Genomic DNA, 25,568 nt, shown 5'->3' with positions numbered 1-25,568 from the left:
GCGCCATGCGTCTGAATGATCCACAATTGACGCCAGCATCAGGTGCCGCTCGTTCGACAGAAGACATTACGGAGGCTCGGACGATTCCTGCTGAGTACTATCCGTTCGAGAGCTCAGAGGCGCTCATCGAGCAAGATGATGATCAGGAGCCCTATGCGAGGGAAGCGGGCAGCGGAGCAGCGGACTACTATGATCAAGATGGAGATGGTGATGAGGACGAGGACGAGGCGGCAGCGTCTGAGTGGCGACGGGAAGACGAGCGGCGGCGAGCAGCTCTGGACAACGATGAGGACGAGGACGATACAGATTGGGGAAGAGTTTACGCTCGGTGACATTCCAAGACATAAGGCAGACGAGAGGGGCGGTCGAAGGCAGGTACTTCGAGAGCTAAGGTCAGCAAGCATAGATTCCGTTTCATCCCACATCAAGATACCATAGCATTTTCAATCTCTTCATACCTCTCGGATGTGGGTCTCATCACAATGTTTTCATACGGTTGCCGCGCTCTTTACAATGTCATTCTATTTGCTTCGGACCAATTGTGAGAACAGTATGGGAGGCTCTACAAGGAGGTGAGCTGAGTAGAGGACTCGAACTTCCTGCCCTGGACCTTCTCCAGTCCTTCACCAGCATAGCTGACCAGTGGGCTCACTTCTACCTCGACACCCTCGGCCAATGTAGCGCCAGCGGCCTCGAGCCAGCCCCGATGCAGGTTCAGCAGGTCTCGTCTGCTTGTCTGCGGGTCGTCTACGCCAGTATTTGGGGCGTTCTTGAGCGGCGAGAACTCCTTGGGGCGCAGCACTTCGTGCACGACGAGATCCTCGCAAAAGGGGAAGACGTCGAAGATGAAGAGTTCGAGCTTCATACCATTGGGCGTAGAAGGCTTCACTACGGCCCCGCTGGACAGATCCACGGTAGGGATTTTCTTGCGGGCAATGTGGAAGGCCATGGAGGACTCAAAGTCCGGCACTCGCCTTGAGAGGAAGTCGGTGGTGTAGAAGTGGTTGACGATGTTGGCTGCCCTGAACAGGAGTTGTCCACCGTCATCCCGAGCTTCCGCCAGCTCTTGCGGGATCTCAGAGTACTCGATGACATTCCACTTGCCATTTTTCATGGCCACGACTCCGACCGACTCCTTGGGGTCGGTCTTGATGACCGTCTTCACCCCCGCCTCGAGACCGCGCTCGATGTTGATGCCGAGGAAGACAGGGTCGCCTACCTTGACAAGGCAGTTGTCAACACCGTAGCAGTGGATGTACTTGATGCCTCGCTTCTCCAGCTCCGAGGTCACCGTTGTAGGAGTGGAACCGTCGAGAGGTGTGGTGAGCGCTTTGTACAGGCCGCCGTTGCCGTCAGGAGCCGTGGCGATGCGGGACTTTGAGTCGAGCATGATCTTACCCTCCATTGTCAGGCAAGGCAGAGTACCTGTCGGGGGGAAAGGAAGCGGTCACGTCAGAAAGTAGCGCAGAACAGACTATCGCAGCTTATGCTCACCCTGCTCAAAGAAGATGACGTTTGCCTCATCAAGGCCGAAGTACTTGTTCTCCTTGAAGAAGTCGTGCGTAGGTTTCCTTGTTGGCCCGCTAGTCATGATGAACCAGGTGATCACTCCTCCCGCCAGCGACTGCAACCGAGCAATTCTCTCCGCCTGCAGCTGGAACAATGACTTGTGCGACGGCAGTCCAATATCGTAGCATCCCTTGGGCGCCGAGGAGCCCAAACGTGTGCCCTGTCCACCCGCCATGAGCAGCACTCCTACCTGTCCCTTGCCAATGGCCTCCATTCCAATACGGGCATAGTGTTCCTCCTTCTGTGGTTCCCCGGATGTCTGCACAGTAGCCTTGGCGGGAGGAGGACCCAGCTCAGTCTTCTGTTCAGCGAGCTGAGCAGCCTCCTTCTCTCCCTCAAGGGCCTTGGCGTAGACTTGGTTCACCCGCTCCACGTCTAAAGCAGAGAGTTGGTGCGCCAGAGAGCTCTGCTCCGAGGCGGAAAGGTCGTCCCAGAAGGTGAAGAGGTGCTCCTGACCCGCCGCGGTATACCGCGAGCGGAGGGCTTCTATGTCGATGGGCGATGAGGATGCCATGATGAGTTACAGTGTTGATGGAAGGGCAAGAAGGAAGAAGTCAACACGAGGGCGGGGAGCAAAACCTTACTTGGGGTGGTGTTGGTCTCGAGCGGAGCTGGACAGCCAGACACGAGGCAGGGTCCACAGACGTCATATTCTCGCGCAACGTCGAAGGGTTCATATAATCACAATCGAAGAAAATCAGGATCGCATCTACAAGATGGCAACGTGTCCGAGTGGTTAAGGAGTTCGCCTCGAACTATAACTTTGAGGTATCATGTATACCGCAAGCGAATGGGCTCTGCCCGCATAGGTTCAAATCCTGTCGTTGTCGAAAAAATTGTTTCTTTTTGCTTTCCGTCGCTGTTAAATTCAGTTCTAAGAAAGCTTCATTGTTCATTGCAATTGATAGACATTGCAATTTGACCACGCCAATCCTCACGCCTTACTCAACGCAACCCTACCTTCTTCACCAGATCCACCTTGACTCTTCCAGGGTGGTCGTCCTTTGTTCCTTCTGGCAGGAAGAGGTCCTTCCATCCCTCTACGCCACGCAGCTGAATCAGGTCAGTGATCGTCGCGTCTCCCACCTCTGACACCGGAGCGGTCTCGACGGCCTTGTTGAACGAAGGCGAGTGTTCCTCACCGACAAATCCGATACTGAGGATGGGAAGAGACAAGTTGTTGGCATTCAGCGGAGCTCGTTGCTGAGCTTGCATCTGCTTTGAGCTGATGTGACTCACCGATACACCAACCCATCGCTGCAACCCACCACGATCGACTCGTGATCGAGAACCATCGCCATCGGGTTGCGCTCCGGCGTGGAGAGCTCTGCGGCACGTGCCTCCCACGCTCCCCTGATGGGAACAAAGCGATCAGCAGGCCCGCCTGTCTGGTCTGCAGTAGCCTCGCTACCGCCTTCCTGACTATCTGTATACGTGCTAGTGTAGAGCCTTCGTTCGACTCCGGCTCTAGATGTGAAACGATTGGCGCAGACCATGCGACGCTGATATCGGGAGAGAGGAAGGAGATTGATGGTTAGCGGGATTGCGCCACTACGCTTGACTCTGTCGCTCACCTTCTGCGGATCGACCACACCCACTGCCGCCTCGGGCGTCCTGAGGACTGAGGTCAGCCGAGGAGGGATTGTCAGGTCGGGAGCTAGTCGCGTCGCTGCCGTTTCGGCATCGTCGAGGGATGTGCTGGACTCTGTACGTCCGAAACTCTGTATAGAAGGAGATGAGCCGAATTTCGATGGGGTCACGTTAGCCTGCGATGCTCTCAACGACACCGCAGGCGTTGGAGAGGTCACGGCGGTCCTTACGCTGGTCGGACGACCAGGGGTCGATGGCGACAAAGACGACCTCGCGGTCACAGGAGACTGAGGTGGTGCTGCGCTTCGACTGGAGGGCTTTGAAGTCGTAAAAGGAGCCTCGCCTTTGCTTGTGGTGATGCGGACCGGTGTCGAAGTGCCACTGCGTCGTGCGGGAGTCGATACGGTGCTCACAGATGAGGAGCTGCTGGCTTTCGACTCCGCGCCGGGACGCGGCGATGCAGAGTACGAGCTTTCGGCAGAGTCTTTACGGGCCCGCACAGGGACAATGTGCTCTCTCCATTGCAAGTGTGCCACAAGTGACTTGCTCGCTACAGTAAGTGAAGTGCCATCGGCAGCAAACCAGCTAAGGAGCAGTAGGTGTGATGAAGAAATCAGCGGACGTGAGATAGACGACTCTCCGGAAGCGGCGCTTTTAACTCACGATAGCATGCCTCCGTCGCCCGTCAGTGCTTTCATGGCATCAGCATGCTCCCCTCTGGCTCCACTCAGCTTCGAGATGTCAAATTCTCCCAGCATCTTTTTGGTCCGGATGCTGAAGGACCTGATGATGCCATCAACGGTCACTGCCACCAGTTTGTCGGTGTCCACCAGGCAGACGCCGAGGGAGACGTTCAATTGCTGTCCGAAGCGTATAATTCGTTCTCCTGTTCGATGATCGAAGACGCAGATCGATTTGTCCTGTCCAGTCGACACTACATAGGACTGGTTGACAGCGACGTGACGGATGCCCTTGTTGTGGCCTGCAAGTGTCTGAAGCTGCTCACCGGTCCGCAAGTCGAACATCAGAGTTCTTCCAACATCGTACAGTCCTGCTGCAATGATGCCTTGACCTCGGCCCATCAGAACAAAGTCCAGACACGCAATCTTCTCGGCTTTGATCTCTTTTTTGCAGACTGGCGCTTCAGAGGAAGATAGCTTCCATATGCGAATGGTACCATCGTAGCTTCCTGTCACGAGCGTGTCCTTGCCGCGCAACTTCATCGATGTTACAAATCCAGTGTGGCCTTCACACAGCTGTACGGTCTGCGCGAGTCCAAGAGACCAGTTGCGCTCACGTAGGTAGAGGTTCTTGACGATGTCCTCCCAGTGTCGTTCGTCTTCGGGCGGGATGAGAGCGTCAGTATCGGACTCGGTGAGTGCCAGGGCATGAGATCGCCATAGTTGGGGATGGGAGGCTATCCGTAGCCACTTCTTTGATACCAGGCGGCAACGAAGCAGCTACGAGTGCGAAGATCTTGTCAGTCTATTGTGCCTCGACCTTGTCAGCCTGCCATTATTGTCCTACTCGACTCACCTCACGTATTGGCAGCTTCTGGAAAATTGCGATACACAGGCCTTCCGGAATAGTGCTGACCACATCTTTCGTGGATGACATATAGCGCTTCCAAGCTCTCTGCATAGATGGTATCTCACTCGGCAGCGCAGAAGTGAGGATGATGTCGAACAGCTTGAGTCGTTGGGAGACAGAAAGAGACCGTACTTGCTGGGTGACTGCTTTCTCGTCCAAGTACTGAGCACTTCCATTCATCGTCAGGCCTCCGTAATTCAGAGTATCTACTGCTTCACGCTCTTCTTGCGTCTCCTGCACTCCACGGGCGCGCTGGGCCGCCTCGTTTTCTGGCTCGGGCTCATTGTAAAACACCGCAGATTGCCAGCCGAGCTCCTTGGCAGCCCTAATATTCTTCTCGCTATCATCGACAAAATAGAACTTCGTAGTGTCTCTGGTACCCACGATCTCTGCTGCTGCATGGTAGTAGCCCAAGTCGGGCTTACAGCAGAAGAGCGGGCCAGCAGCATAGTCGCAGTAGAGAGCTCCATCGAAGAAATCTTCCAGTCCAAGCAAGCGAATGCAGCGCAAAGCATGACTCTTGTAAGCATTGGTCAATGCGAATACTCGACATTTCGTGCGGTCCAAATCTCGGAGGAGAGCCGTCAGCTCGGCCTCTGGCTTTAGAAGCTCATCTAATGGCAGGGAGCCGTCCACTCTACGGTCATAATCTAGGGGATCGATGTCTCTGTGGTGCTTCAGCAAGCCGCGAATAGCTAGACCATGCTCCTTGTAGTATTTGGTATGAAGAGCCTTCGCCTCCGCCTCTGGCAGTCCCAAGCCCAGGAAATAAGCATGTATGCGCTGGCCCATCAATTGAGCAATGCGGGTCGACTTGTGGTACAGCGTATTGTCTGAAACGTGTACGGTAGGTGAAATTTCAGATCACCAGTGTCGAAGTCATGTTTTGAGCTGGCTATAGCCATCACCTCTTCAAGCACTTGCCCTCCAGAGTCTGCATCACTCACCAATGTCGAACCAAACAATAGCTCTCGGATCATCGGCGTTGGCATTTTCCAAGTCTTCCGCACTGACGTTGAGTCCCGCATAGCCCACCCCAGTCCTTCTCCCGACTTGTTCCACCCTGCTGTCAGTGCTCAAGGTGCCATTGCGGAGAGTAAGATCGCTCGATGAGGGGCCAATGCCAGGCTCACCTGCTTGTAGTGGGCGCACGTTGCTGGCCGGTTGCTCTTGTCTGGATGTCTTGGAGACGTCAGCAGACTTGCGAGGAGATGGAGACGCAGATTTTCCACTGGCTTTTCTCGGCGACGGTGAAGAAAGAGGCATATGTCGCCCTGAGCTCTGCTCGATGGTGACGTGAAGAGGGAGCAGATGGACACGAATGGTAAGTTGGGGGGTGACGAGGTCCCCGTGGATGTTCCGACCCAGGGTGGCTTGTGCTCCAGCCGCGACGGAACGGCAGCAAAGGCGCGAGGCGCGGCTGTTCCGCCGGGACACGCCAAGCCGGCGGGTCGAGGTTGGTGTCTTGGCCCTGGTGAGTATCCGTCCATAATCGCCTGCGCAAGCCTTGCCTCTCCTATTCCCTCGCCGTGTGTAATGCTCAGACCATAGACCATGACGACGTCTTCTCGTAGCTCCAGAAGCAGCAACTCTCCGCCCCTCGTCAGCTTCTCCTGCTCGGCCATCGCATGGGCTCACACTCTCCTCGGCTTCGGAGCATTCTTTGGCGCACTCGTCCTAGCCTTAAGCCTGCACTACAAGAGAGTCGTCAAGAATGGAGTCGCAGGCTACCCTGATGAATGGTGGCCAAGTGTAAGCGCGACCATGTGAGTAGTCCTCGACCGCTGATTAGAAGAAGCTCAATCTGACATTCTGGCACTGTGATCCTTGTGCCTGAATAGCGGTGACTGGCCTCAAGAGCGGTCGATCCTTCAGATCTTCATTGCAATGATGTCCGGTCCTCGATTTGCGCTGGTCTTGCTTTCTGCGCTCCTAGTCTCTCTTTCAACGCCAACCTCAAAACGCTCGCTTCTACTGATGGCTACAGGGCTGCTGCGCACATTCTCTTGTGCAGGCTGGGTCTATTGTACTTCGACGGACTTCCCGTTTGTCCACGACGTATCGATGATCACTTACCTCGTTCTGACTCCATTCTGGATGTTCATCTCTTGGGGATCCCTGGCTCCTCAGCCGAATAAGCGGACCGATCTAGCTCATCAGGACAGTGACGCTACTACTGTCAAGGCGAGGAGAAACCGCAGAAACACAGCAATCGCCTTCTTCGCATCGATACCCTTCATGTGCATCTTTTACTATCGTCACAAGGTTCTCAAGATACCCGGAGCATATACCATCTACTCTTTCTTCGAATGGAACCTAATTATTCAGGTGAGTAAACAGGCGTCCTACTCCGCATAGTCAATGTGCTTGACGGCTGAAAGCTCTACGTCTGCTCAGGACCTTCTTTTCGATTGCTGGGCGATGTACGACCTGGGCCGTTTGGAGATTCATATCGTCGAAGCTGCAGGCCCTTCGACCGCTCCAACCCTGGGAGGTTCGTGGTGGAGGGGAGGTACAATCAAAGCTGTCAAAGAGGGAGCTTGGAGTACAGTCCCGCATCTCGACGTGGGGACCGCTCCATCAGGATCCTCAAGGTACGAAGCATAAGGAGGCCGCTGGGTCCCCTGACATCAGTCGCCCGGGCGTCAATCTCATACGCCATTCTGACCCGCTTTCCTTCCTCTGTCCTTCAACTTGTCGGCCTCCGCTTGATCGAAAACACAAAAGTTCGCAGACCTCTAAATACGAAAGGGCAGAAGTAGATGCCATGCTTGACGTCGACAATGGGAAGACCAAGGGCCTGTCAGCTGCTGAGAGCACTCCACTGAAGTCCACTCTCAGTCTACTATCCGATTCCTACATGGCCTTCCTGTGGTGGACCACCTTGACTGCGTTGCACCCCACTAGTGAGTGGGAACAGGCGTGTTCACCGTAACTGTGTCTGAACGCTAAGCTTGACATTTGCCCTCCTCCAGTCTTCTTCTTTTCCGTCTACAATCTCTCCATTGGAGGCCACGAGATTCTCCTCTTGACTCAGCTGTTTGCCTTAGCTGCCTGTCTGATCCCCTCTGTGCGCGACTCTTTGCTCACTTCGAAGCAAACGGTCAAGCCGGCCTCATTCAAGTGGAGGGGCATGATGTGGGCGCTCACTTTGATCTCGATTGGCAGCTGGTGGATCCCAGGCCCTCTAGTGAGACTAGGGCTGTGCGGCCTCGCAAGCGCCAGCGCCTCGGTGATGCATGCGCTCGAGTGGGGTCTGGCTTGGCAAGGTGGTCAGGAAAAGATCGCAAAGAAGGTTTTCGTCTGGCTGGTGGGGCTCAGTCTGAGCTCATTGGCCAAGTACGCCAACCATAGGTAAGTCCACGGACCTAAGAACAAAGCATAGGTAGGGTCACATCTGACGGCTCGAATGCTCTGTCTCCAGCAACAACCCCCTATGGCCCTTCATGAATGCAAGCAACGGAGGGCATCATATATTGGGCCTGGCCGTCGCAGGCCTGTGTCTCTTTGAGGCATTGAAGAGAAAGGAGGAAGAGTCAGTGCAGCGTACAAGGCAGCCGCAATCTAAGCAGAGCGAAGCAGCTGCTGCCCTCGGTCTAGGTGCCTTGCTGTTTGCACTGCATATGTTCCTGACGGATTCGGGCAGTATGATCGCCTGGGGCTGGACCGGCTATCCGATCAAAGGTCCGATGGCCATACCTCACGGTTGGATCATCTTGACTATTGCCTTGATGAGTACAGGTGCCACCATCCTCAAGCCATCGCTTGGCTACAACACAGCGCTTGTCGTTCCACTTGCCATTAGCAACGCTCTGTTGCTCCTTCTCGACGATTGGTATTCATTCGCAGGGGCTGTCGGTACTGCAGCAACACTTCCTTTGCTCGCCTTCCCGCTGGCTGAAACCGCGATGAGGCATCACCCAATCAGAGTGATGATGTGGAGCTGGTTCGTGGCGGACTTGCTGACCTTCTTCCAGGTCTTGACCGTCGCATACGCCTTTGTACCTGGTGGCATGCCATTCAGGGAGAGGACATGGATGTAAGTGCCGATGATGACGTGCGTTGCTCGAGGCGCTTTACTGATCGTGCCTCGCCCGGTACCTCTACAGAATGCTCATCGTGCAGCTCATCTTGCTTACGGTTGGTCTACGTAACGCAACGCAGCATTCCCCTGCTGCTCGTGCGTCACTGTCAACATCCGTGTTGACGGCCGAAGTGAAGAAAGCGAGCCTGGTACTGCTTGCCTCTCTATCCCTACTGAGCTTCATTGTCGCTCAATTGCGTACAGTCGATCCTGCGACTATCAAGCCGTATCGAGCCGAAGACGGCAGCCGGCTTTTCACTGCGGGTATACAGACTATCCACTTTGGTGCGTTGCTCCGTAGTACAATAACACTTGTGCCGCCCTACTGATACGCCCTGTCCTCTCTTCCTTCTGATCTCAGGCCTTGACCAGCTCTTCTACGACTCCTCGCGTAGGATGTCGACTCTATACGAGGACCTATCGCTGGACGTCTTTGGCCTCTTGGAGAGCGATCTGCACCGTAGCGTGTTCGGCAACCGAGACTTGACGCAGTATCTTGCAGAGAGCCTCAAGATGTACGCCGACATTGGACCCGGACCAGACAAGCACACCTGGGGTGCAGCTCTGTTCTCCAAATTTCCGATCATCAACTCAACGCATCATCTTATGCCTTCCCCAGATGGTGAATTGGCTCCAGCTATTCATGCTGTCCTCGATGTCTATGGCACCCATGTCAATGTCTGGGTCAGCCACAATGGTCAGGAGGAGACGCCTCTCGACCGTGAGCTGCAGACGAAGTACATCGCTCAGATGGCAAGAGACACGTACCCGCAACCGCTCGTCGTTCTCTCTTACCTGGTTACCCGCCCGCATGCCCCATCCCCTTCGCCTTACGGCATTCTTTTCCAATCAGGCCAAGTCTACGACCCAGAGCCAACAGATCGCGATCGCTGGTGCCAGTACATGGGCTTCCGCTCCCTGGAAAAGATCGGCTACGCGCGCGTCTCGCGCTACACCCTTAGCGATACCGAGCTGCAAACGGTCAAGCTGCGCGTGCCTCTCCCTGGTCAGGTGGTGGATCCCGATAGGGATGAGCGAGGGAAATTGGTGACCCAGAGCGAGATCGACGTACCCCGTGAGGCCCTCTACCCGGACAAGTTCATCGATCCGCCTGCAAAGGTGTACAACAAGCACAAGTACACGCCCTTTTACTATCCCAGGTGAGTCCTGTATTTACGCCCTTGGGTCAAAGAAAGTGGAGAAGACATGCCGCTGATGACCTCCTGTCTTGCCCCATTCTTGCTTGCGTCGTTTTTGGATAGGTACTACATGCCGGGTGAGCCGGAATTTGACTGGAATGCCTGGCTCACGGCGGCGAGACATGGTTAAGCGGAGGCGTGCCGCGTGACACGTGCTTGTTGTGGGGAGTATGGCCGCCATCAAAAGTAATACCATTTCATGAGCATGGTATCAGATGATCACAAGCGACTGGTCCGTTCCCCGCCTGTCCCTCTGTGCAAACGCAGCTCTGCATCCCTTCCTCCCCTGGCTTTCAACCCTGCCTCCCCTATCTCTGACCCTCCCGCCTCTCTCTTCCGCATCCCCTCAACCCAATCTCTCACCGCCCTCCCCAACCCGCGGATCTCCTCGGCAGTATTGTCCGCATGTACGCAGATGCGTACCCGGTCTCTCCCGCGGGGCACGGTAGGGTAGGTGATAGGTCGCACGAGAAAGCCCTGCGCTTGCAGGTGGGCGGCGAGGGGCCGGGTGTGCGCGTGCGGCGTGAGAAGAGGAATGATTGGAGAGGGCCGTCGTCGTCGTCGTCGTTGAGGACGAGGAGGCTCGTGTATACCTGCCGCAGAGTCCTCAAGGGCTGCATTGCATACTGCCCGCACGAGGGGCAGACTTGCGGCAGAAGAAGCATTACTCGATGCAGCACCAGAGCCTTCCTCCAGATCCAGTTCCAAATCTCCAAGGGTCAGCAGGCCTCCCCCATCCTCGTCGCAGGACTCTTCTTGCCGGCCTAGTGCCTCTTGAAGCGTTGTGCGCACCAATTCGCAATTCTGCGCTAGACGAGCACGTCTCCTCGACCCATCGGGGGACTGCAGGACGTCCAGTGCTGCATGGATGAGGTGAAGCGAGGCGTGCGCCTGGGCCGTCGAGAAGATCTGGATAGTGAACGATGTTGTGGGCAAGTCAGACGGCTATAGAGAGGGACACGTGAATGACCTTGCGATGCGGTCGCTGCGACTCACCAGTGGACGGGCGTAGTTGATGAGGTACTGGCGGATGAGTGGTGGACAAAGAATGGCCGCTGGGGAAGAAGATTGAATGAGGCAGGTCAGCTTACTTTCTTCCTTCCCTCATACAAAAGAAAGTCATGTCTCGACCGGCCGTGTTCTTACTCACCTCCGGCGACACCAAATCCCTTTCCAAACGTCGCAACTCGTATCACACTGTCCTCCTCCCCTGCTGCGTCGGCAGCTGCGCCCACCCCCCACTCCTGACACATTCCCTGGCCTGCCTCTCCGAAGCATCCACAGGAATGCGCTTCATCCACCACGACCCAGAATCTGCCGGTACCATTGACGAGGATGTCCCTCTGTTTGGCAATCGCTATGAGCTCTGGGAGTGGAGAGAAGTCCCCGTCCATGGAGTAGAGCGCCTCGACTGCCAAGAAGAGGTTCCCGCCAGTCTCCCGCAGGAAAGGCAGGACCTGCCCATCGAGTATCTGCTCGAAGTCGACAAGATCGTTGTGCTCAAAAGAGAGACAGTGCGCACGGGATCGTCTCATTCCATCGTGGACGCTGGCGTGGATGAGCGAGTCGTAGAGGACGATGTCGCCCTCTTGGGGAAGAGAAGAGAAGAGGGAGACATTGGCTTCCCAGCCGGAGGGGCAGAGCAGGGAGGAGGAGGCGTTGAAAAAGTCGCAGAGCCGTGCTTCGAGCTGAGAGAGGCGAGCGGGTGGGGGAAAGGTTAGATAGGACATCCTTCGAACGCTTGATAATCATCGGCTGGGTGCTGGCCGCGTTCTGATCCCAGCCACTTACCTCGTCGATTTCTCCACCGTTATTTCCGTCCAGCAAACGACTACCCGTACTACCCCCTACTCGAGCCTCCGGGCGCAGAACTCTCCTGACAAAGGCCTCCTTGAGCTGTGAAGAAGTGGCAATGGAGAGATAGTCGTTTGAGGAGAAGTCGGCGAGAGTGGAAGTCGAGGCGATTGTCGAAGAGGGAGAGGGAGATGAAGACGATGAAGACGCCTGGAGAAGAGCCTTTGGCGTCGCTATAGTCGTGGGATTAAAGCTGGTGAGGCGCCGAAGTGTTCCCTTTTGTCTGCGGGCCTCGAGGGTACTGGCGAGCTGATCTAGGAGAGGCATCCTTGCCTTGCACTGTGCGTAGCCGACGCTAAGGCTGAGCTTTCCGACCTCTTTCGTGCTCGTGCAAGGTTCGCCAAAGACAGTCGAAGATGGCTGTGAGTCAAGGAGCTCTCGAGGGCAACCACAGAGGAGGGAGATGGGTAGGATGACTACTACTACGTCGTCTGGATGTAGAGGCAACAGGCGGAACCGGCCAAGTGCCTTCTTCCGACGCTCGAGCCAACACCCCATTCCCCTTCCGCGGCTCAAATGCCTTGCGCTGACCCCAACCAAAACGGTACCCCAGGTGCAGTGCAGCACTACTTCCCTTGTCCTTCTCGCCTCACTTCAAACATCACACAGAAAGAGCGGATAGTGACGGAGAGATGTCCATTGCATTCGACGGAATGACTGTGAATGTGAGTGTGTGTGTGTGTGTGGCAAATGAGCGAATGTGTGTGTATGTGTGTGTGTAGAGACTGGGATGGCAAAATCGACGAGAACAAGGGGTAAAGAGGAAATGGAGCCGAGTAGGTGAAGAGCAGGGCGAAAGCAAAGGTACGAAGACATGTCAAAAAAAAAGTGCGGTGGAAGCAAAGGGAAGATACGTACACGTACATGGCGGTTCGCCCCATGTGTCCTCGATCAGCCGAAAAGCGCTGGGATCGCTGAAGGCAAGAAGAATGTCCACGACGGGGAGATGCTGGTATCCGACTGGGGCGCGGGCGCGAGCTTGGTCGACCAGCCCAGCAATTTGCAATGCTGTGCAATGCTGTTTGTTTCGGCGCTTCGATCAGCTCTACAGAATCTGCCTCATGCCGCCCCCACCTTGGGCCAGTTGTGGTTGCCTGTATTGGTGCTGCTGCGCGTATTGCTGCTGAGGCCGAGGTCCAGCCTGCATCTGCGACTGGGGACCTGCAGGATATCGGAGGCCCATGCCAGGTCCTCCTGCGGAACCTTGCGATGGTCGTTGTTGGTACTGAGCAGCCGGTGGGGGGCGAGACTGCAGGATTGGTCCGGGAGCTTGCCCATATGTTGAAGGCGGGGGCCCGACTCCTCCTGCACGCATCTGCCCGTTCAGCGGCCGGGGCCCAGCGAGACCTGGACCAGCCTGAGGGCGCTGGTGAGCGGCGCCAAGGGGATCCACCCTTCCTGGTTGCACACCACTCCTTCCATTCCCACGGGGATCGGAGCCTCCGCCGAAGCCTTCTGCCTGAGCCGACTTGAGTGCGTTTAGTTCCGCTGCGCCGTAGATGCTAGGACTCCTTGGGTGTTTAGCTCCATAAGAGCTCATCCGCGCCGAGGGCGCAAAGACATTCCTCCTCCCTGTCATACTTCTCCTAGAGTAATTCGGAGCTCCTGCGTCTTGGATGGCCACGTTCTCGTCCACACCAGCCTCGTCCAGGTACCGACGGATCTCACCGGGACCCAAAGACTCCACGCGAGCAGGCTTGGCATACCGCGACTTCCTAGCTGAATTGGAGCGCGCCGGCGGTGGTCCCCGCATAGCCTTCGAATTGGAGCGTGCAACACCGGGCCCACTGTACCCCTGTTGCGGCCCTCTAGGTCCCGAAGGACCGGGTGGGTACGCAAACGTCTGGCCACCTTGAAACCCACTCTGCTGTGGAGCACTGTACAATTGGCCAGGCTGATAGTAGCTCCCATCCGGAGCTCCAGATCCTCCGCCTGCCATTTGAGGATGTTGCTGGCCAGCAGCTCCTGCACGGCGCGATGCAGCTGGGGGGCCCGGCAGACCAATTGAAGACGATGATGACCGCTGATGATGCTGCTGATAGGCGATGCGTCCGGCGTGCTGGGTCAGGGGCATCTCAAAGTGACCGCCCGACATGGACACGTCCGGTGAGTCTGGAGCGCCGGGAGACGCAGCTCTTCCCATGGGCTGGGCCATGTCCAGCAGGCTGGCTTTGCTACCATAAGACTTCTTCGGGTCCTCTGTCTTGGCTTCTGGCGTACTCCTGGCGCCGTAGGCTGCTGCGCTGGGTCGGTAAAGACCGCCGTTGGCGTAGGCGCCGTCGTGGAGTGCTGATCTGGGCTTGTTGAAATACTTGCACATTACGCCGATCATGACTGTGACCAGCCACAGGACAATAAGCGAGCCGATGAGGACGATGACCGCCATTGCAGAAATGCCTGATCCCGAAGAGTCCATCAGCTGTGCTAGACTGTGAGTTGAGCCGAGAGAGGATTGGATTTCAAGGCTCGTGTCAGTCCACTGCGCCTCTGGAGCTCTTATCGCAGCATAGCGGCCGCGATGTGACTTACGTGGTAGACTGAGGCGCCCGCCGTGTGAGCTCAATCATGGCCAATGGTTCGTCATAGTCACCAGTCAGACGTTTGAGTAAATGCTGTGAAGAGTATGCAAAGGTTTTAGCTTCAGTCTCCTGCCAGCTGCACCATCCTCGTCACGGCGATCGCTCCCTCCCGCAACGTACCTTTGGTGCTCTTCGAAGCACCAGGTCCGACATCGCGTCTTGTCCTGGTGATTACGCTACTCGAGAGAATATGTTACGTGACGCAGTCACGGAGTAATGATAGGGAGGTATAGCGAGGGACGCGTAGACGGTGAGGGTGGAAGAAACGCACGGCGTATGGGCTGATGTTGAAGTGATGGATCGAGAGAGCTGTTCCTGAGAGCTCTGAGAGTCTGTTCCCCGTTGCGTGGTGTTTTGAAAAGATGCGGTTCTAAAGAGGCGTATGATGTTATCGAATCCAGTCGAGTATCTTTGCAAGCGCAAAGGGCTTGGTTCTGCGTCGTGGAAATGACGTTTCCTGGGTAATGCTGAAGCGAAGGGAGCTTGCTCAGGAAGAGGCTCTGTCTTTCAAGTGACAGAAAGTCCTTCAAGTGCCTGACTTGAGTAAAAGTGTGAGGGGTCAGGAGCGGGACGCGAGTGTCCAGCAGGTGGCTTTGCCAGGGGCAGCGCTAGTGTTTATATTGAGCCGGGAAGAAAGAGGGGGACCAGTTGAAGAGTGAGAGTGAGATTGACCAGGTGCCAGCACTCCTTGAAGTGACGTAGTAGCGAAAGTCGGCCTTGTGATGGTAAGAAACAGACAGAAAGAGGGGGAAAGTGAGAAGGAGAAGTGAGTACGAGATAGGGGAAAGGTATAGGCGTGTCCAGTCTGCGTGTGTGTGTGTGCGTGTGTGTGTGTCCTTGTGTATATGCGCGTCTGTTCTCGCGCTGGGTCTGTCTGTGAGCCGAGGTGAACCTGCGGGCTGTAGAAGTGATTTATGCCGAGATGAGGGGCAACGGCGATCAAAGAGAAGGGGTGATCGCCCAGTGTTGTGAGCGGAGGACGATTCAGAGGCAGGAGCTAGAAGATTGAGGAATGGCAGCCACGACCCAGGTCGCAGGAGCACAGAGGGACAAGGAAGCGCAAGAGGCGGGAGCGCACTTCGGCACGCGGGCCAACAGGCACGTCGGTAAACAGTCCGCACTCGACAGGGCAAGGAAGAAAGGGGGGGGATGAAGGCGCCTCTGCCGAAGCACAAGCAAGGAGCAGCACCAAGACGCCCCCCGACAGACGCCAAGTCCAATCGCCAGACAGATCCGATGCCCTGGCCTGCGTTGGTGGAGTTCAGCAGCAGCAGCAGCAGCATCCTTCGGAATGCCATGGCAGAGGCACGCAGTCGCGGAGACGGTTTGAGGAGGCAGTCCTGGAGGCACTCATTCTTCCCAGACCTTGACTTCCTCTACGCCGCGCAGCAAGGTCACGCACAGTCCAGCCCTGAACAGCTGGCAACAGAGCCATGAAAGAAGGGGTCTCAGACCCCAGTCCGAGACCTAGACGCAACGACGTCGAACCAACGGCAGCACAGCAAGGCGGCTGCCGAAGCTAGAGAGAGATTCCCACTGCCCCTTGCATGATTTACCAAAGCGCGAGCGAGGATGCGCCACGTGTCGACATGAGCGATCGAAGCGGCACAAAGAAGGGCTTTTGGTTTATAAACGTTTTCTACCCCTCCTTTTGTTTCATTACGCTGGGACAATTTAGCTCAGTTGGTTAGAGCGTGGAGCTAATATGCGTAAGCTTACTCCAAGGTCAACAGTTCGAGCCTGTTACTTGTCATTGCTTTTTGCCCCCGCTGTGGGCGAGCTCACCTTTTTCCTCTCAGGCCATTCTCAATCAGCCCTGCGCCGCCTTCCACGCTCAGGTTGTAATCTGACTTAGTCTTCAAGTATGATTAAAATTGACAACAGCTGGCACACACTCTTCAATCCGTCCGAGGAGTAATGCCGACCCAGACCGCCCTTCTCAACCATCGCCTTTTCCTCGTTTCCGCCTTCTTCACATGTCCTGCCTTGGAGGAGAGACTCGGCAGGTCATTTGGCAATCCATCTGCATCCAATCCCTCATCGTCTTCGTCTTCGTCGTCTTCCTCGTCGAGGGCATAGACGCTGCCGCTTGTTGAACTAGAAGCGCTGGACGCGAAGGAGGTGGCTGGAGGCAGTTGCGGCTGGCTGGGGTGACCAAAGGGGTACGGAGAGGGCTTGTGCCAGTCCGAGTTCGAGTAGAGCCAGCCAGCTATTGATCAAAATGAATAAGAAGGTGCGCTCAGCCGGGTTGGAAACTGAGGTCACAAATACCCTCGTCACACTCACCTTCGTCGACGGCAAGTGGCGACCACCTTCCCAAGAAGTCGATCCTCCAATCGTCGCCTTCCACCCAGGCCCAGCCGTCTTCGAGCGACATGGCGACTTGTCTGCTGTGAAAGTGCCAGATTCGAACCGAAAATGGAGGGGCTCAAACTGAGATTAATCCACAGGTCCCATTGCCCGAAGAAATGAGAGAAGACTCACCTGACGTCCAAAGTGTACCCTTCAGCAAAGACCGAGTCGTCGGCATACCCATCTGCGCCTTTCGTCCATGGCTGTGACAGGGTGAGGGCGGCTTGAGCATACTAGAACCTCTGCCGCACTTCTTCGCCTTGCGCACAGCCATACTCACCTTCCTCTCGCCATACCGCAGATTGTGACCGCTCCATCTGCCCTCTCCTTCCTTTGCCTTGGTTCCCTTTTCCAGAGCAAAACGCTCGTTCTCAAAGACCTCGACTTCTCGCCAGCCCCGCGTCCAGACGTCGTCGGGCAGCTGATCCATCTTGATCCACTCGTTGAGCATCGCCAAGACCTTCCTGTTCGACTCCTTGAGCTTCCGCCCCTCTTTGCCCTCTCCAATCCTGCCTACAAGCTTCTTCACCACTGGGTCGGTCCAAGGGTGGTTGAGGATGAAGGCTCCCTCACCTGCAATTAGGAGGATGAAGCGGTAGGGCAAGTATGGGGCGACGAGGAAGAGAGCGAGCGTGACGAGGATCAGGGACTGAAACACCAGCAGCGTGTGGGTGGGAGAAGACCAGTTGAGATGTATGGAGAAGGGAGCAAGAAGATCATAGACGTCGGTGATCATCTTCATCCTGCAGAGGGAATGCAGCAAAGGGTATCAGCTCAGTGCCAGATGCTCCTCTGAAGTTTCCTGCAGCTGCTCACATGTTCTGAATGTCCCTCAGATTCTCGTAGTATTTGATGCTGCCCTCATTCGGAGGCTCCGGTACCATCGGAGGCCTAACCTTCCCGTGTCCTGTACTGGTCGGCTCTGTAATGGCATGGTCGATGACCTGTGCTGGGGTCACAGGCGGGACAGCGGGATCTGTCGAAGCCGGAGGGTATCGCGCTTGGTAGGTCTGAAGAAGCAGCAGGGAGAGCATGAAGGTTGGTAATGGGACCAGCAGATGCGGGTGCAGGGCTATACGTGGGACGAAAGGGGACCTCGTCAATCTCTCATACGGCTTCGCTCCTCCATCTCCCTTGCGGCCCAGGCTCACCTATAATTGCCCAGGCAGCCATGACGCACAACGTCCTCGCCGGGTAATCCCACATGAGCGTCTCGTGCACAGCATCCTGGATAGCAAAGACTGGTCCACTCTTCTGTACGAATCCACGAAAATTGCGAGTGGTAGTGGGAAGACTTAGACTCTCCTTGTTCTTCGCTACTGGCAACCGATTGGGAGGTGGGATTGACTGTAATGACAGGAGCGATGTGAGCATGTGAGACTGCAGGCGCTCTCGGCGGGAGGCAGTGGCAGCGCTACCGCTCGTCGTCGAAGAGGGCGTGGGCGAGCCGCTCCTGTCCCTGCCTGGCGTCGGCATTATGAGACTGAAATGGAAGTGGGGACGGAGAAGAGGTGGATTGACGGGTTATGTGACGAGGGGGAGAGTTCGGTAAGGGAAGGTCAAATCCGGGGAAGGCTCAGACGCGAACTTGGTCTTCTCCTCCATTCGCGCCAAGCTCGTGAGAACGAGCTGCTTGGGAGCGCCTCAAGGCCTGCACTCCGCATCTCGCATCTCTACGACGTAGGCGATAACCAGGAACATCTCTACGCAAATCTAATTGTAACGACCTGGGAAGCACAAAGAAATCTTTGCTAACATTTCCTTGAACACATTGCGTTGTAGTCTATGCCGTTGCTTCCGGCTCTAGTCCATGTCAATCTAGACTGCTGTGTATCCACCATCCACGATCAGGTCGGAGCCAGTCGAGTATCGGCTGGCATCGCTGGCCAGGAACACGGCAGCTCCCTTGAGGTCATCCGGGGTTCCCATCTTGCCCATTGGGATCAGATTCTCCCACTTGCTCTTCAACTCCCTGCCATCCGCATTCCTGTCGAACATCTGCTGCGTCAGACTGGTCAACATGTAGCCTGGGCTCAATGTGTTGACGCGGATACCGTACTGTGCCCACTCCACTGCCAGGCAAGCACCCAGGTGCTTCACAGCGGCCTTGCTGGCATTGTAGGGAGCTTGCGGCTGGGGAACATTGACGATGCTTCCACTCATGGAGGCGACCAGAATAATGCTTCCGGGAATGTCGTCGGCAATCATGTGCTTGGCGGCCTCACGAGAGACGAAGTGGGAGCCAAAGACATTGATGCCGTAGAGCTGGAGAAGAGGCAGAGACGGCCAAGAAACTTCAAGTTAAAACGAGCCCTTACAGGAGCAGTCTTGTGCGCAAGCGCTCACTCACCTTCAAAAGTCTGTCTGTCGGGTATTCGAGGGCAGGGAAGTTCTCCACAATACCAGCAGAGTTGATCACGGCGTGGATCTTGCCGAAGGCTGCCTTTACATCATTGAAGGCCTTCGCTACACTGTCCTCTCTTGAAACGTCGCAAGCGAATCCTCTGATGTCAAGGGATCCTGGCTCGACACCACCAGTGCCTTCGAGCCACTTGACCATTTCATCGGCAGCGCCCTGAGAGTCGTCCTTGTCGAGGTCCAGAATAGCCAGCTGGTTGCAGCCGGACTCGACCAGGGCTCGGCCCATGAGGTTCCCTAGACCTCTGGCTCCTCCAGTGACTACACATACCTTTCCAACCTGTGAGTGACCATAGAGTAGGTCAGCGCCTGCCGCTCTGATCAACTAAGAGCTTGCGTCTCCTTCCATTGAGACTTACCATGGAGAAGCTCTTGAGGGTCCTCAGTCCGTGCACACCTTCATCGCCCGTGTAGAATTCCGGTCCAGTAGTGTGCTGAGGACCACTCATGTTCGGGTACTCTGCTGTGATCTTCTGATCAATGTGAGGCACCCTGTCTGCCCTCTTCTTGTTCTCGGCTACCGAGGAAGAGGTGGAGAAGGGTGCTGCGAGCTGGGGTAGGACGCGGCTACTGGCAGCGACCTTGGTCGACTGACGCAGCAGGGTCTGGGCAGCGACGCCCTTGGCGAATGGCTGAACAGCTATACGGAGCATGATAGATGGTATCTGTGATGAGGAGGAGTGTGGGAAGGCTGAGCAACGTCTCTTTGAAGAGGGCAGGCTGGGTGGGAGAAGTGGGTTTCGAAGATCCACGGCACTCCTCCACCTGGTCGCATTTCTCCGTCGCCAGGGAAATTCGTGGCACTTTGCCGAGAGGGACGGGAAGCTGCCTCGGCGGGCGCTCAGACTAGGGACACGGCGCACTTTTCTGCTGATTCTGGTGTCGATTGATCTTGGCAAGGAGGGACTTCCCATACAGGGTAAAGCACAAACAAGCTAGAATCGAGAAGGCCAAGCGGCCAAAAGAGGTGCTGGTCGGGGTGATGAGAAGGGAGTCAAAGTACATGATGAAGAGAGGATGGGAAAGGCGCACGACGAGAAGGTGAAGTTTTGTCGTAGTCACCACATCAAGTGACTTCGTCTAGGCAAAGGTGCGCCCCTATGAGGTCCCAACGAAGCTCACAAGACTACATCGGCCGATGAAGGTAACGTGCAATGTATAACGCTCGAGAAAACCACAATGATGCAGGGGATCCGACGATGCGTTTATAGGCCGTAGACAGCGAGCTTCTGGTTGAGCTCGGCGCCAGCAGCTTCCTTGCCAGCAGCACGCTTCTTGAGCGAAGCCACCTGGAATGACAATGAACAAGGGAAATGGGGGTAAAGTGCGCTGTCAGCATTCCGATCACGGAGCACATTGTCGGCATGCAGCACTCTAAGACTCACCCTGCGCTCATTGTAAGCCTGTGCCTTGATCTTCCTCTTCTGCTCCAGCTTGTCAACGGTGTCCTTGTGGTTCCATCCGACCTCGTGCGAGATACGCTTGATGGTGGCGTACTTGCGGCCGGGCTTCAGACGGAGCACACGGAGAGCAGCGGGGATGACCATCTTCTTCTTGCGGTCGTAGGGAGGGGGCATACCCTCGTACAGCTTCAGACGCTCAAGGGCGGCGGCACCACGGGCAGTCTTGTGGGGCACCATTCCTCGAATGGTCTTGTAGAGGATACGAGAGGGAGCTCGGTGGTGGAAGGGACCGGAGCGAGTGGGCTTGACGACGTGACGCCTGTGCAGGTAGACGTGGTACTTCAGCTACGGGAAGGAGTGAGTGTGGTGACGGGTTAGTAGATGTTACGTCGACGTGAGTGTTTCGATCGAGGTATCAGCATGTCCAGCAACCATATCTAAACGCAATGGCTGCAGGTATCACCCTCTTGTTCGGACCTTCTGCCAATTCCCTTCCCAAATCCCACTCCTTCGCCCTTGACCACGAGTGATACCTCTGCCGTCCGCCAATCCCGCTTTGTCCACCTAGAAAAAATGGGCATGATGACGGCTGCCATGCTGATGTACGCCGCTGAAGCTGAAAGATGATCCCCTCGCTAGGCTGTCCAGGCTACACCATCCTGCACTTCCAGCAGCACTTCTGATTCATCTCCATCTCCGTCTCTCTCTATTCGGAGACGCCAGCTCCTCCATGAACCTGCCTCTTGGTAGTCTCTCATTGCTATGTGTAGTGTGGATGTGGGAGAGTCGAGACTAACCTTGTTCCTGAAGAAGCTGCCAGATACGTTGACCTCCTCGCATCGGACAACAGTGACCTTCTGGCCGTTCAGGATCTCCTTTGCGATGACGGAGGCGAGACGACCGAGAAGGTGTCCCTTTCCGTCCACGATGATGGGGGTGCCGGACTGAACCATTGTGAGGATGTACTTGGTTCGATGGGGGAAAGGATGATGATGATGATATCGAGAACGAGGAGAGGAAGGGCAGGACTGAGAATTCTTGTGTCGCCCGCCTCAGGCGCACGCCGTGCAGCCCGGCGGACGGAGGGGCGCCCTTCTCGCGGGAGGTCCGCAGAGGAAAGGCGACCGCGCGCAACCAACGCAGAGCCGCCAGACGCAGGCGAGCAGCGGGCAGCCCGGGCGGGGCGGCTAGGCCTGGCACACACTCAGACCAAAATCTTCGACGGCTCGCCTCGCCTCCTCCCTTCCTCCTACCACCCATCCCCCCCTTCAAGACCCATTACACAGTGAGCATCATCATCTGCCATCGTGATTAACTCCGTAGTCTAGGATCCCTTCTGACCCTCTTTAATCCTACTTCCAGAAATGCCTGTCATCGTCAAGAAGAGGACTGCCAAGTTCAAGAGGCACCACTCTGACCGCTACAAGCGTGTCGGAGAGAGCTGGAGGAAGCCCAGGGGTATCGACTCGGCCGTCCGACGTCGTTTCCGCTCGGTCACCCCCATGTGCTCCATCGGTTACGGGTCCAACAAGAAGACCCGTCACATGATGCCCAACGGACTGCGCCGACTGGTGGTGTCTAACACCAGGGACGTCGACCTCCTCCTCATGTGGGTATCTAGAGGCGCAATTAGCAGTAGAGGAAGTTTGGGCTAGCTTGAAATCAGGAGCGGGCCAATCAGCGACGGAATCTGGGGAGAGGGAAGGCCGGAGGGTAGCAGCATAGGCATCATGCTAAGGCTAGGGACAGAGTCGTATAGCCGGCGTATGCAGTTGCCCACCAGCAGGAGCAAATGTTTTTCGCTAGTCTTCGGCCAGACCGTGCATGTCTCCTCTGGCGGCACAGACTCGTCCTTCTCATTGGACCCCGTATGGAAGTTGGATGGGAAAATGATGAGTCTGCCGAGACAGAAGCATGGGACAAGGCAGGGGAGCGAACGTAACCCACGTTGGCGAATGGGTGTCTGCAGACAGTTATGCTGACAGAGTCCCATCCCTCTCTTCATTCCTCACTCGCAGGCACAACAACACCTTCGCCGCCGAGATCGCAGCAAACGTCTCGTCCAAGAAGCGCATTGCTATCCTCGAGAAGTGAGTATTGGAGCACCCGTCACATTCATGCGTGGTGTAGGAAGCATCTAGGTTGGGTCACAGTATCGAGCAAGACAGGGTCGGGTTGTTGATTTGCCGGAAGGAGCAAGTAACTCAACGTCGCTTCGAACGTGCGGGGCGGCAAAACTTGGGCACGAACAAGGTTTCCTACATGTCAGCGCACCTAGAGCAGTCACTGACCTCATGCACCACCACCTTTCACTTCTTGCAGGGCCAAGGTTCTCGGTGTCAAGGTCACCAACGCCAACGCCCGTGTCCGTGCTGTGGAGGCCTAAGGGACGTCTGCTCTCTTTCGCTCGTTACCTCTCATTACCACCTCCTCGCACATACATTGTACTTTTCTCGTCGTGGTCTCTCCATAACGATCACAACCTCATAGGGCCTTGACTGTTCACACATCTGTGTTTCGTGAAGCTAGGCTGATGTATCTCGAGCTGAGTGTGGGTTGCATGCGTACCTCCCTGTCCTGAAGTAGTCTCTCAGGATCGTCACCCTGATAGCTCGTCGTCATAGACAGGTGAATCTAGGCGAGGTGGAGCGCCCTCCACCAGTGTGACGCCCACCGACCCTGTTCAGCTTGTCCTCCCATTGCTACCACGGATTCACCAAGCATGTCCACCTCAGCGTCCACCGTGCGCCAACTGCTGCTCAAGTCAGATGGAGCTTCCCCTAATGGCGCACCTCACCAGCTCCCCGCCCTCTTCTGGCCGGGCCTCTTCTCCTCCCCCCTTAGCTCTGGCTCCGGCTCGGGAGGTTCGCAGGGTGTGAAGGAACGATTGAGCCAGAGGGGCTGGGAACCGCAGTGGACTTTCCCAATGTATAAGGAGGCGCATTTCCAAAGCACTGTGAGCTCTGTAGGCGGTTGCGAAGTAGAAGTCGGGACCGAAGGTAACAACAGGCCACTGACGCTTGCTCACCGCTGCGCTGGGTCTCCCATAGACGCACGAGCTCCTCTCCATCATCAAGGGCTCCGCCACCCTCCTCCTGGGTGGGGCAGACGAGATCGCCAGCCATCTTAGTAGCGGCAGCAACAGCAGCTCGAGTACGGGCGACAAGTCCGACGAAGCGGGAACATGGACGACGCTGGACGTCTCGACGGGGGACGTGCTGCTGCTGCCGGCTGGATACTCGCATCGCGCCTTGCAGGATCGTGGTGGATTTACGATGATCGGGAGCTACCCGCGCAACGGGAAGCAATGGGATAGTGAGTTCAGACAAGCCTCTTCATGACTGAGTCAGAAGCTAAAGAGATCCTCACGCCCGCCTTACTTGATAGTGTGCTACCCAGACAGTCAGAAGGTCAAGGAGGTGACGTCCGCAATCGAACAGCTGATCAATTCAACGGCACGCAAAGGCCTGGGGGACGCGCAAAGTCCCAGTGAGGATGTCGAGCTGACAGGGTGGAAGCTATGAAGAGGCTCACAAGGATGTGGAAAATGTTGTATATTATACATTTGATGGGGCTAACTTACAATGCAGAGTACCTTCGTCTCCGCAGCTGAGGCTTCGCAACCCTCCATGGTCCGTCGTACTTGACCTTGCCTTTGCTGGCCGCCCTCATCCAAAATGGCACCACACCAAGTATGAAGACATTCAGTCCCACGTCTACCACGCACATCGACCTCGATACAGGCCAAGCCAGACCAATAGCCATAGGGATCAAGAGTGCACATATTGCCAACCTGAGCTTGACGCTTCGTAATCGCCTGACGTAGATGGGGAAGAGGGCAAAGCACAGGACGGATGCAAAGAGGAGTGCAAATACGTGAACGTTCGACGGTAGGCGAGACGCCAGGACGAGCGAGGCAGAAGTGGCTGCGTTGAGGCTCAGAGCCGAGAAGAGCTGAGGTGGCTGCTCGGACGCTGGGAGAGAGGCAATCTGACCAGTCGGTTCCTGCCGTCGTCCTGCCCTTTCCTTCTGCCTGGTGACCGTTCTGGCCATTGTGTTGTTGCCGAGGCAGATGTGAAGCCCAAAGAGCATGAACGAAAGGGGATAGATGGTATCATTCGCCGTTGCCTCTGTGAGTGTCTTGAGAACCGGGGACAGCGCATAGAGCAGCAGGAGTAAGATCGCAAAGGAGACGACCATCGACGGCGAGGAAGTCGGACGCTTTCCCAAGGCCGCATCCCCACTCTCATCAACCCAGCGATGTAGGAGCAGCGTCCATGCCAGTTTAGCTGCGAGCAGCGACGCCAGACATGCCAGGACAAGGGCAGCTGGTTGCAGGCCACCTTCCTCTAACCTCTGGAAAATTTGAAGGAAGACGACAATGACATTGATACTTTGTGTCAGGGGCGATAGTGCGATGGCAATACCGAGCGCACTGGGCGGATCTATCTTCGTCACATTGGCCTGCGTGATGTCGTCCTCGGTCGAAGAGTCGCCAATCTGATGCTCATAGAGGACGCGCCGTGGGGGTATGCGAGTATGTGAGGGAGTCACAGAGCTGCTGTGCACGGCTAGGGACATGTTCGAGAGATGCTGAGCTTCATCGTTGTCGTCTTCCTCGCTGCCAGGCCGGTGAGGAACGACGGGAGCAAGGTCTGGAGCTCAAACAATTGAATTGAAAGCATCATGAAGGGCCACGGTAGACTAGAGTTTCAGGCACAGGCACCGGCACATGGGGTGCGCGCCAAATGTCACTCGGTTCCACTGACCCCGTCCCGCTCGGGCCCGTGAGCTTACCGGCGGACCAAACACATCAATACGATCACAGACACAAAAGCATACGCAAAGTTGACCGTAGCTTCTGTAGCTCTCACAGTCGATTCGAGAAGGCTCGCAAGGATCTTTCGGTCCTTGTGTACTCTCACTTCCT

At 56.1% G+C, this 25,568-nt stretch overlaps 12 protein-coding genes and 2 non-coding genes across 14 annotated transcripts; 5 read left to right on the top strand and 9 right to left on the bottom strand.

Annotated features, from left to right (window-relative positions):
- Positions 1-212: 212 nt before the first annotated feature.
- On the bottom strand, positions 213-2,153 carry BCV69DRAFT_270295 (putative UDP-N-acetylglucosamine pyrophosphorylase). The gene is made up of 2 exons (XM_025490922.1): positions 1,495-2,153; positions 213-1,425 (listed from the first exon to the last, which is right to left on the bottom strand). Exons 1-2 carry the CDS (start codon positions 2,081-2,083, stop codon positions 563-565), a joined length of 1,452 nt encoding a protein of 483 aa, XP_025347822.1. The 5' UTR covers positions 2,084-2,153; the 3' UTR covers positions 213-562.
- Positions 2,154-2,287: 134 nt separating this feature from the next.
- On the top strand, positions 2,288-2,399 carry BCV69DRAFT_t22. The gene has a single exon. It is a non-coding gene; the product is annotated as a tRNA-Ser (tRNA).
- On the bottom strand, positions 2,396-6,043 carry BCV69DRAFT_270292 (hypothetical protein). The gene is made up of 6 exons (XM_025490921.1): positions 5,697-6,043; positions 4,696-5,582; positions 3,823-4,619; positions 3,144-3,744; positions 2,809-3,071; positions 2,396-2,725 (listed from the first exon to the last, which is right to left on the bottom strand). The coding sequence occupies exons 1-6, from the start codon at positions 6,013-6,015 to the stop codon at positions 2,515-2,517; spliced, it is 3,078 nt and encodes a 1,025-aa protein (XP_025347821.1). The 5' UTR covers positions 6,016-6,043; the 3' UTR covers positions 2,396-2,514.
- A 191-nt stretch (positions 6,044-6,234) lies between these two features.
- On the top strand, positions 6,235-10,251 carry BCV69DRAFT_290334 (hypothetical protein). Its single transcript, XM_025493712.1, has 9 exons — positions 6,235-6,515; positions 6,591-7,077; positions 7,147-7,343; positions 7,477-7,655; positions 7,725-8,103; positions 8,174-8,788; positions 8,859-9,118; positions 9,195-9,993; positions 10,096-10,251. The coding sequence occupies exons 1-9, from the start codon at positions 6,304-6,306 to the stop codon at positions 10,160-10,162; spliced, it is 3,195 nt and encodes a 1,064-aa protein (XP_025347820.1). The 5' UTR covers positions 6,235-6,303; the 3' UTR covers positions 10,163-10,251.
- BCV69DRAFT_270287 (PLP-dependent transferase) lies at positions 10,252-12,373 on the bottom strand (the record flags this gene model as incomplete). Its single annotated transcript, XM_025490920.1, has 5 exons — positions 11,824-12,373; positions 11,183-11,720; positions 11,029-11,087; positions 10,784-10,941; positions 10,252-10,678 (listed from the first exon to the last, which is right to left on the bottom strand). Exons 1-5 carry the CDS (start codon positions 12,151-12,153, stop codon positions 10,252-10,254), a joined length of 1,512 nt encoding a protein of 503 aa, XP_025347819.1. The 5' UTR covers positions 12,154-12,373.
- Positions 12,241-12,849, bottom strand: BCV69DRAFT_195309 (hypothetical protein). The gene has a single exon (XM_025489645.1). The coding sequence runs from the start codon at positions 12,765-12,767 to the stop codon at positions 12,453-12,455; it is 315 nt and encodes a 104-aa protein (XP_025347818.1). The 5' UTR covers positions 12,768-12,849; the 3' UTR covers positions 12,241-12,452.
- On the bottom strand, positions 12,658-14,845 carry BCV69DRAFT_195214 (hypothetical protein). The gene is made up of 3 exons (XM_025489644.1): positions 14,586-14,845; positions 14,416-14,498; positions 12,658-14,315 (listed from the first exon to the last, which is right to left on the bottom strand). The coding sequence occupies exons 1-3, from the start codon at positions 14,616-14,618 to the stop codon at positions 12,932-12,934; spliced, it is 1,500 nt and encodes a 499-aa protein (XP_025347817.1). The 5' UTR covers positions 14,619-14,845; the 3' UTR covers positions 12,658-12,931.
- A 1,288-nt stretch (positions 14,846-16,133) lies between these two features.
- BCV69DRAFT_t23 lies at positions 16,134-16,218 on the top strand. Its single transcript has one exon. It is a non-coding gene; the product is annotated as a tRNA-Ile (tRNA).
- A 145-nt stretch (positions 16,219-16,363) lies between these two features.
- BCV69DRAFT_249249 (hypothetical protein) lies at positions 16,364-18,293 on the bottom strand (the record flags this gene model as incomplete). The annotated part of the gene is made up of 6 exons (XM_025490334.1): positions 16,364-16,674; positions 16,752-16,855; positions 16,950-17,020; positions 17,098-17,560; positions 17,634-17,889; positions 17,969-18,293. 6 exons carry the CDS (start codon positions 18,291-18,293, stop codon positions 16,364-16,366), a joined length of 1,530 nt encoding a protein of 509 aa, XP_025347816.1.
- A 342-nt stretch (positions 18,294-18,635) lies between these two features.
- BCV69DRAFT_299136 (putative d-arabinitol 2-dehydrogenase) lies at positions 18,636-19,888 on the bottom strand (the record flags this gene model as incomplete). Its single annotated transcript, XM_025494301.1, has 3 exons — positions 18,636-19,082; positions 19,168-19,515; positions 19,595-19,888. 3 exons carry the CDS (start codon positions 19,886-19,888, stop codon positions 18,636-18,638), a joined length of 1,089 nt encoding a protein of 362 aa, XP_025347815.1.
- A 213-nt stretch (positions 19,889-20,101) lies between these two features.
- BCV69DRAFT_270277 (60S ribosomal protein L13a) lies at positions 20,102-21,591 on the bottom strand (the record flags this gene model as incomplete). Its single annotated transcript, XM_025490919.1, has 3 exons — positions 20,102-20,524; positions 20,621-20,983; positions 21,436-21,591. 3 exons carry the CDS (start codon positions 21,589-21,591, stop codon positions 20,441-20,443), a joined length of 603 nt encoding a protein of 200 aa, XP_025347814.1. The 3' UTR covers positions 20,102-20,440.
- Positions 21,592-22,116: 525 nt separating this feature from the next.
- Positions 22,117-23,075, top strand: BCV69DRAFT_282875 (ribosomal protein L32e). Its single transcript, XM_025492509.1, has 2 exons — positions 22,117-22,247; positions 22,657-23,075. Exons 1-2 carry the CDS (start codon positions 22,141-22,143, stop codon positions 22,730-22,732), a joined length of 183 nt encoding a protein of 60 aa, XP_025347813.1. The 5' UTR covers positions 22,117-22,140; the 3' UTR covers positions 22,733-23,075.
- A 436-nt stretch (positions 23,076-23,511) lies between these two features.
- BCV69DRAFT_282873 (hypothetical protein) lies at positions 23,512-24,117 on the top strand. Its single transcript, XM_025492508.1, has 2 exons — positions 23,512-23,594; positions 23,689-24,117. The coding sequence occupies exons 1-2, from the start codon at positions 23,565-23,567 to the stop codon at positions 23,977-23,979; spliced, it is 321 nt and encodes a 106-aa protein (XP_025347812.1). The 5' UTR covers positions 23,512-23,564; the 3' UTR covers positions 23,980-24,117.
- Positions 24,097-25,282, bottom strand: BCV69DRAFT_282871 (GPI2-domain-containing protein). Its single transcript, XM_025492507.1, has one exon. It carries the CDS (start codon positions 25,217-25,219, stop codon positions 24,218-24,220), a length of 1,002 nt encoding a protein of 333 aa, XP_025347811.1. The 5' UTR covers positions 25,220-25,282; the 3' UTR covers positions 24,097-24,217.
- Between the last annotated feature and the right edge of the window lie 286 nt (positions 25,283-25,568).

Source organism: Pseudomicrostroma glucosiphilum (genome assembly GCF_003144135.1).
Source record: "Pseudomicrostroma glucosiphilum strain MCA 4718 unplaced genomic scaffold BCV69scaffold_7, whole genome shotgun sequence".
Lineage (NCBI taxonomy): Eukaryota > Fungi > Basidiomycota > Exobasidiomycetes > Microstromatales > Microstromataceae > Microstroma > Microstroma glucosiphilum.
Note: the sequence above shows the minus strand (reverse complement) of the source record. Positions and strands in the feature narration are given on the sequence as shown.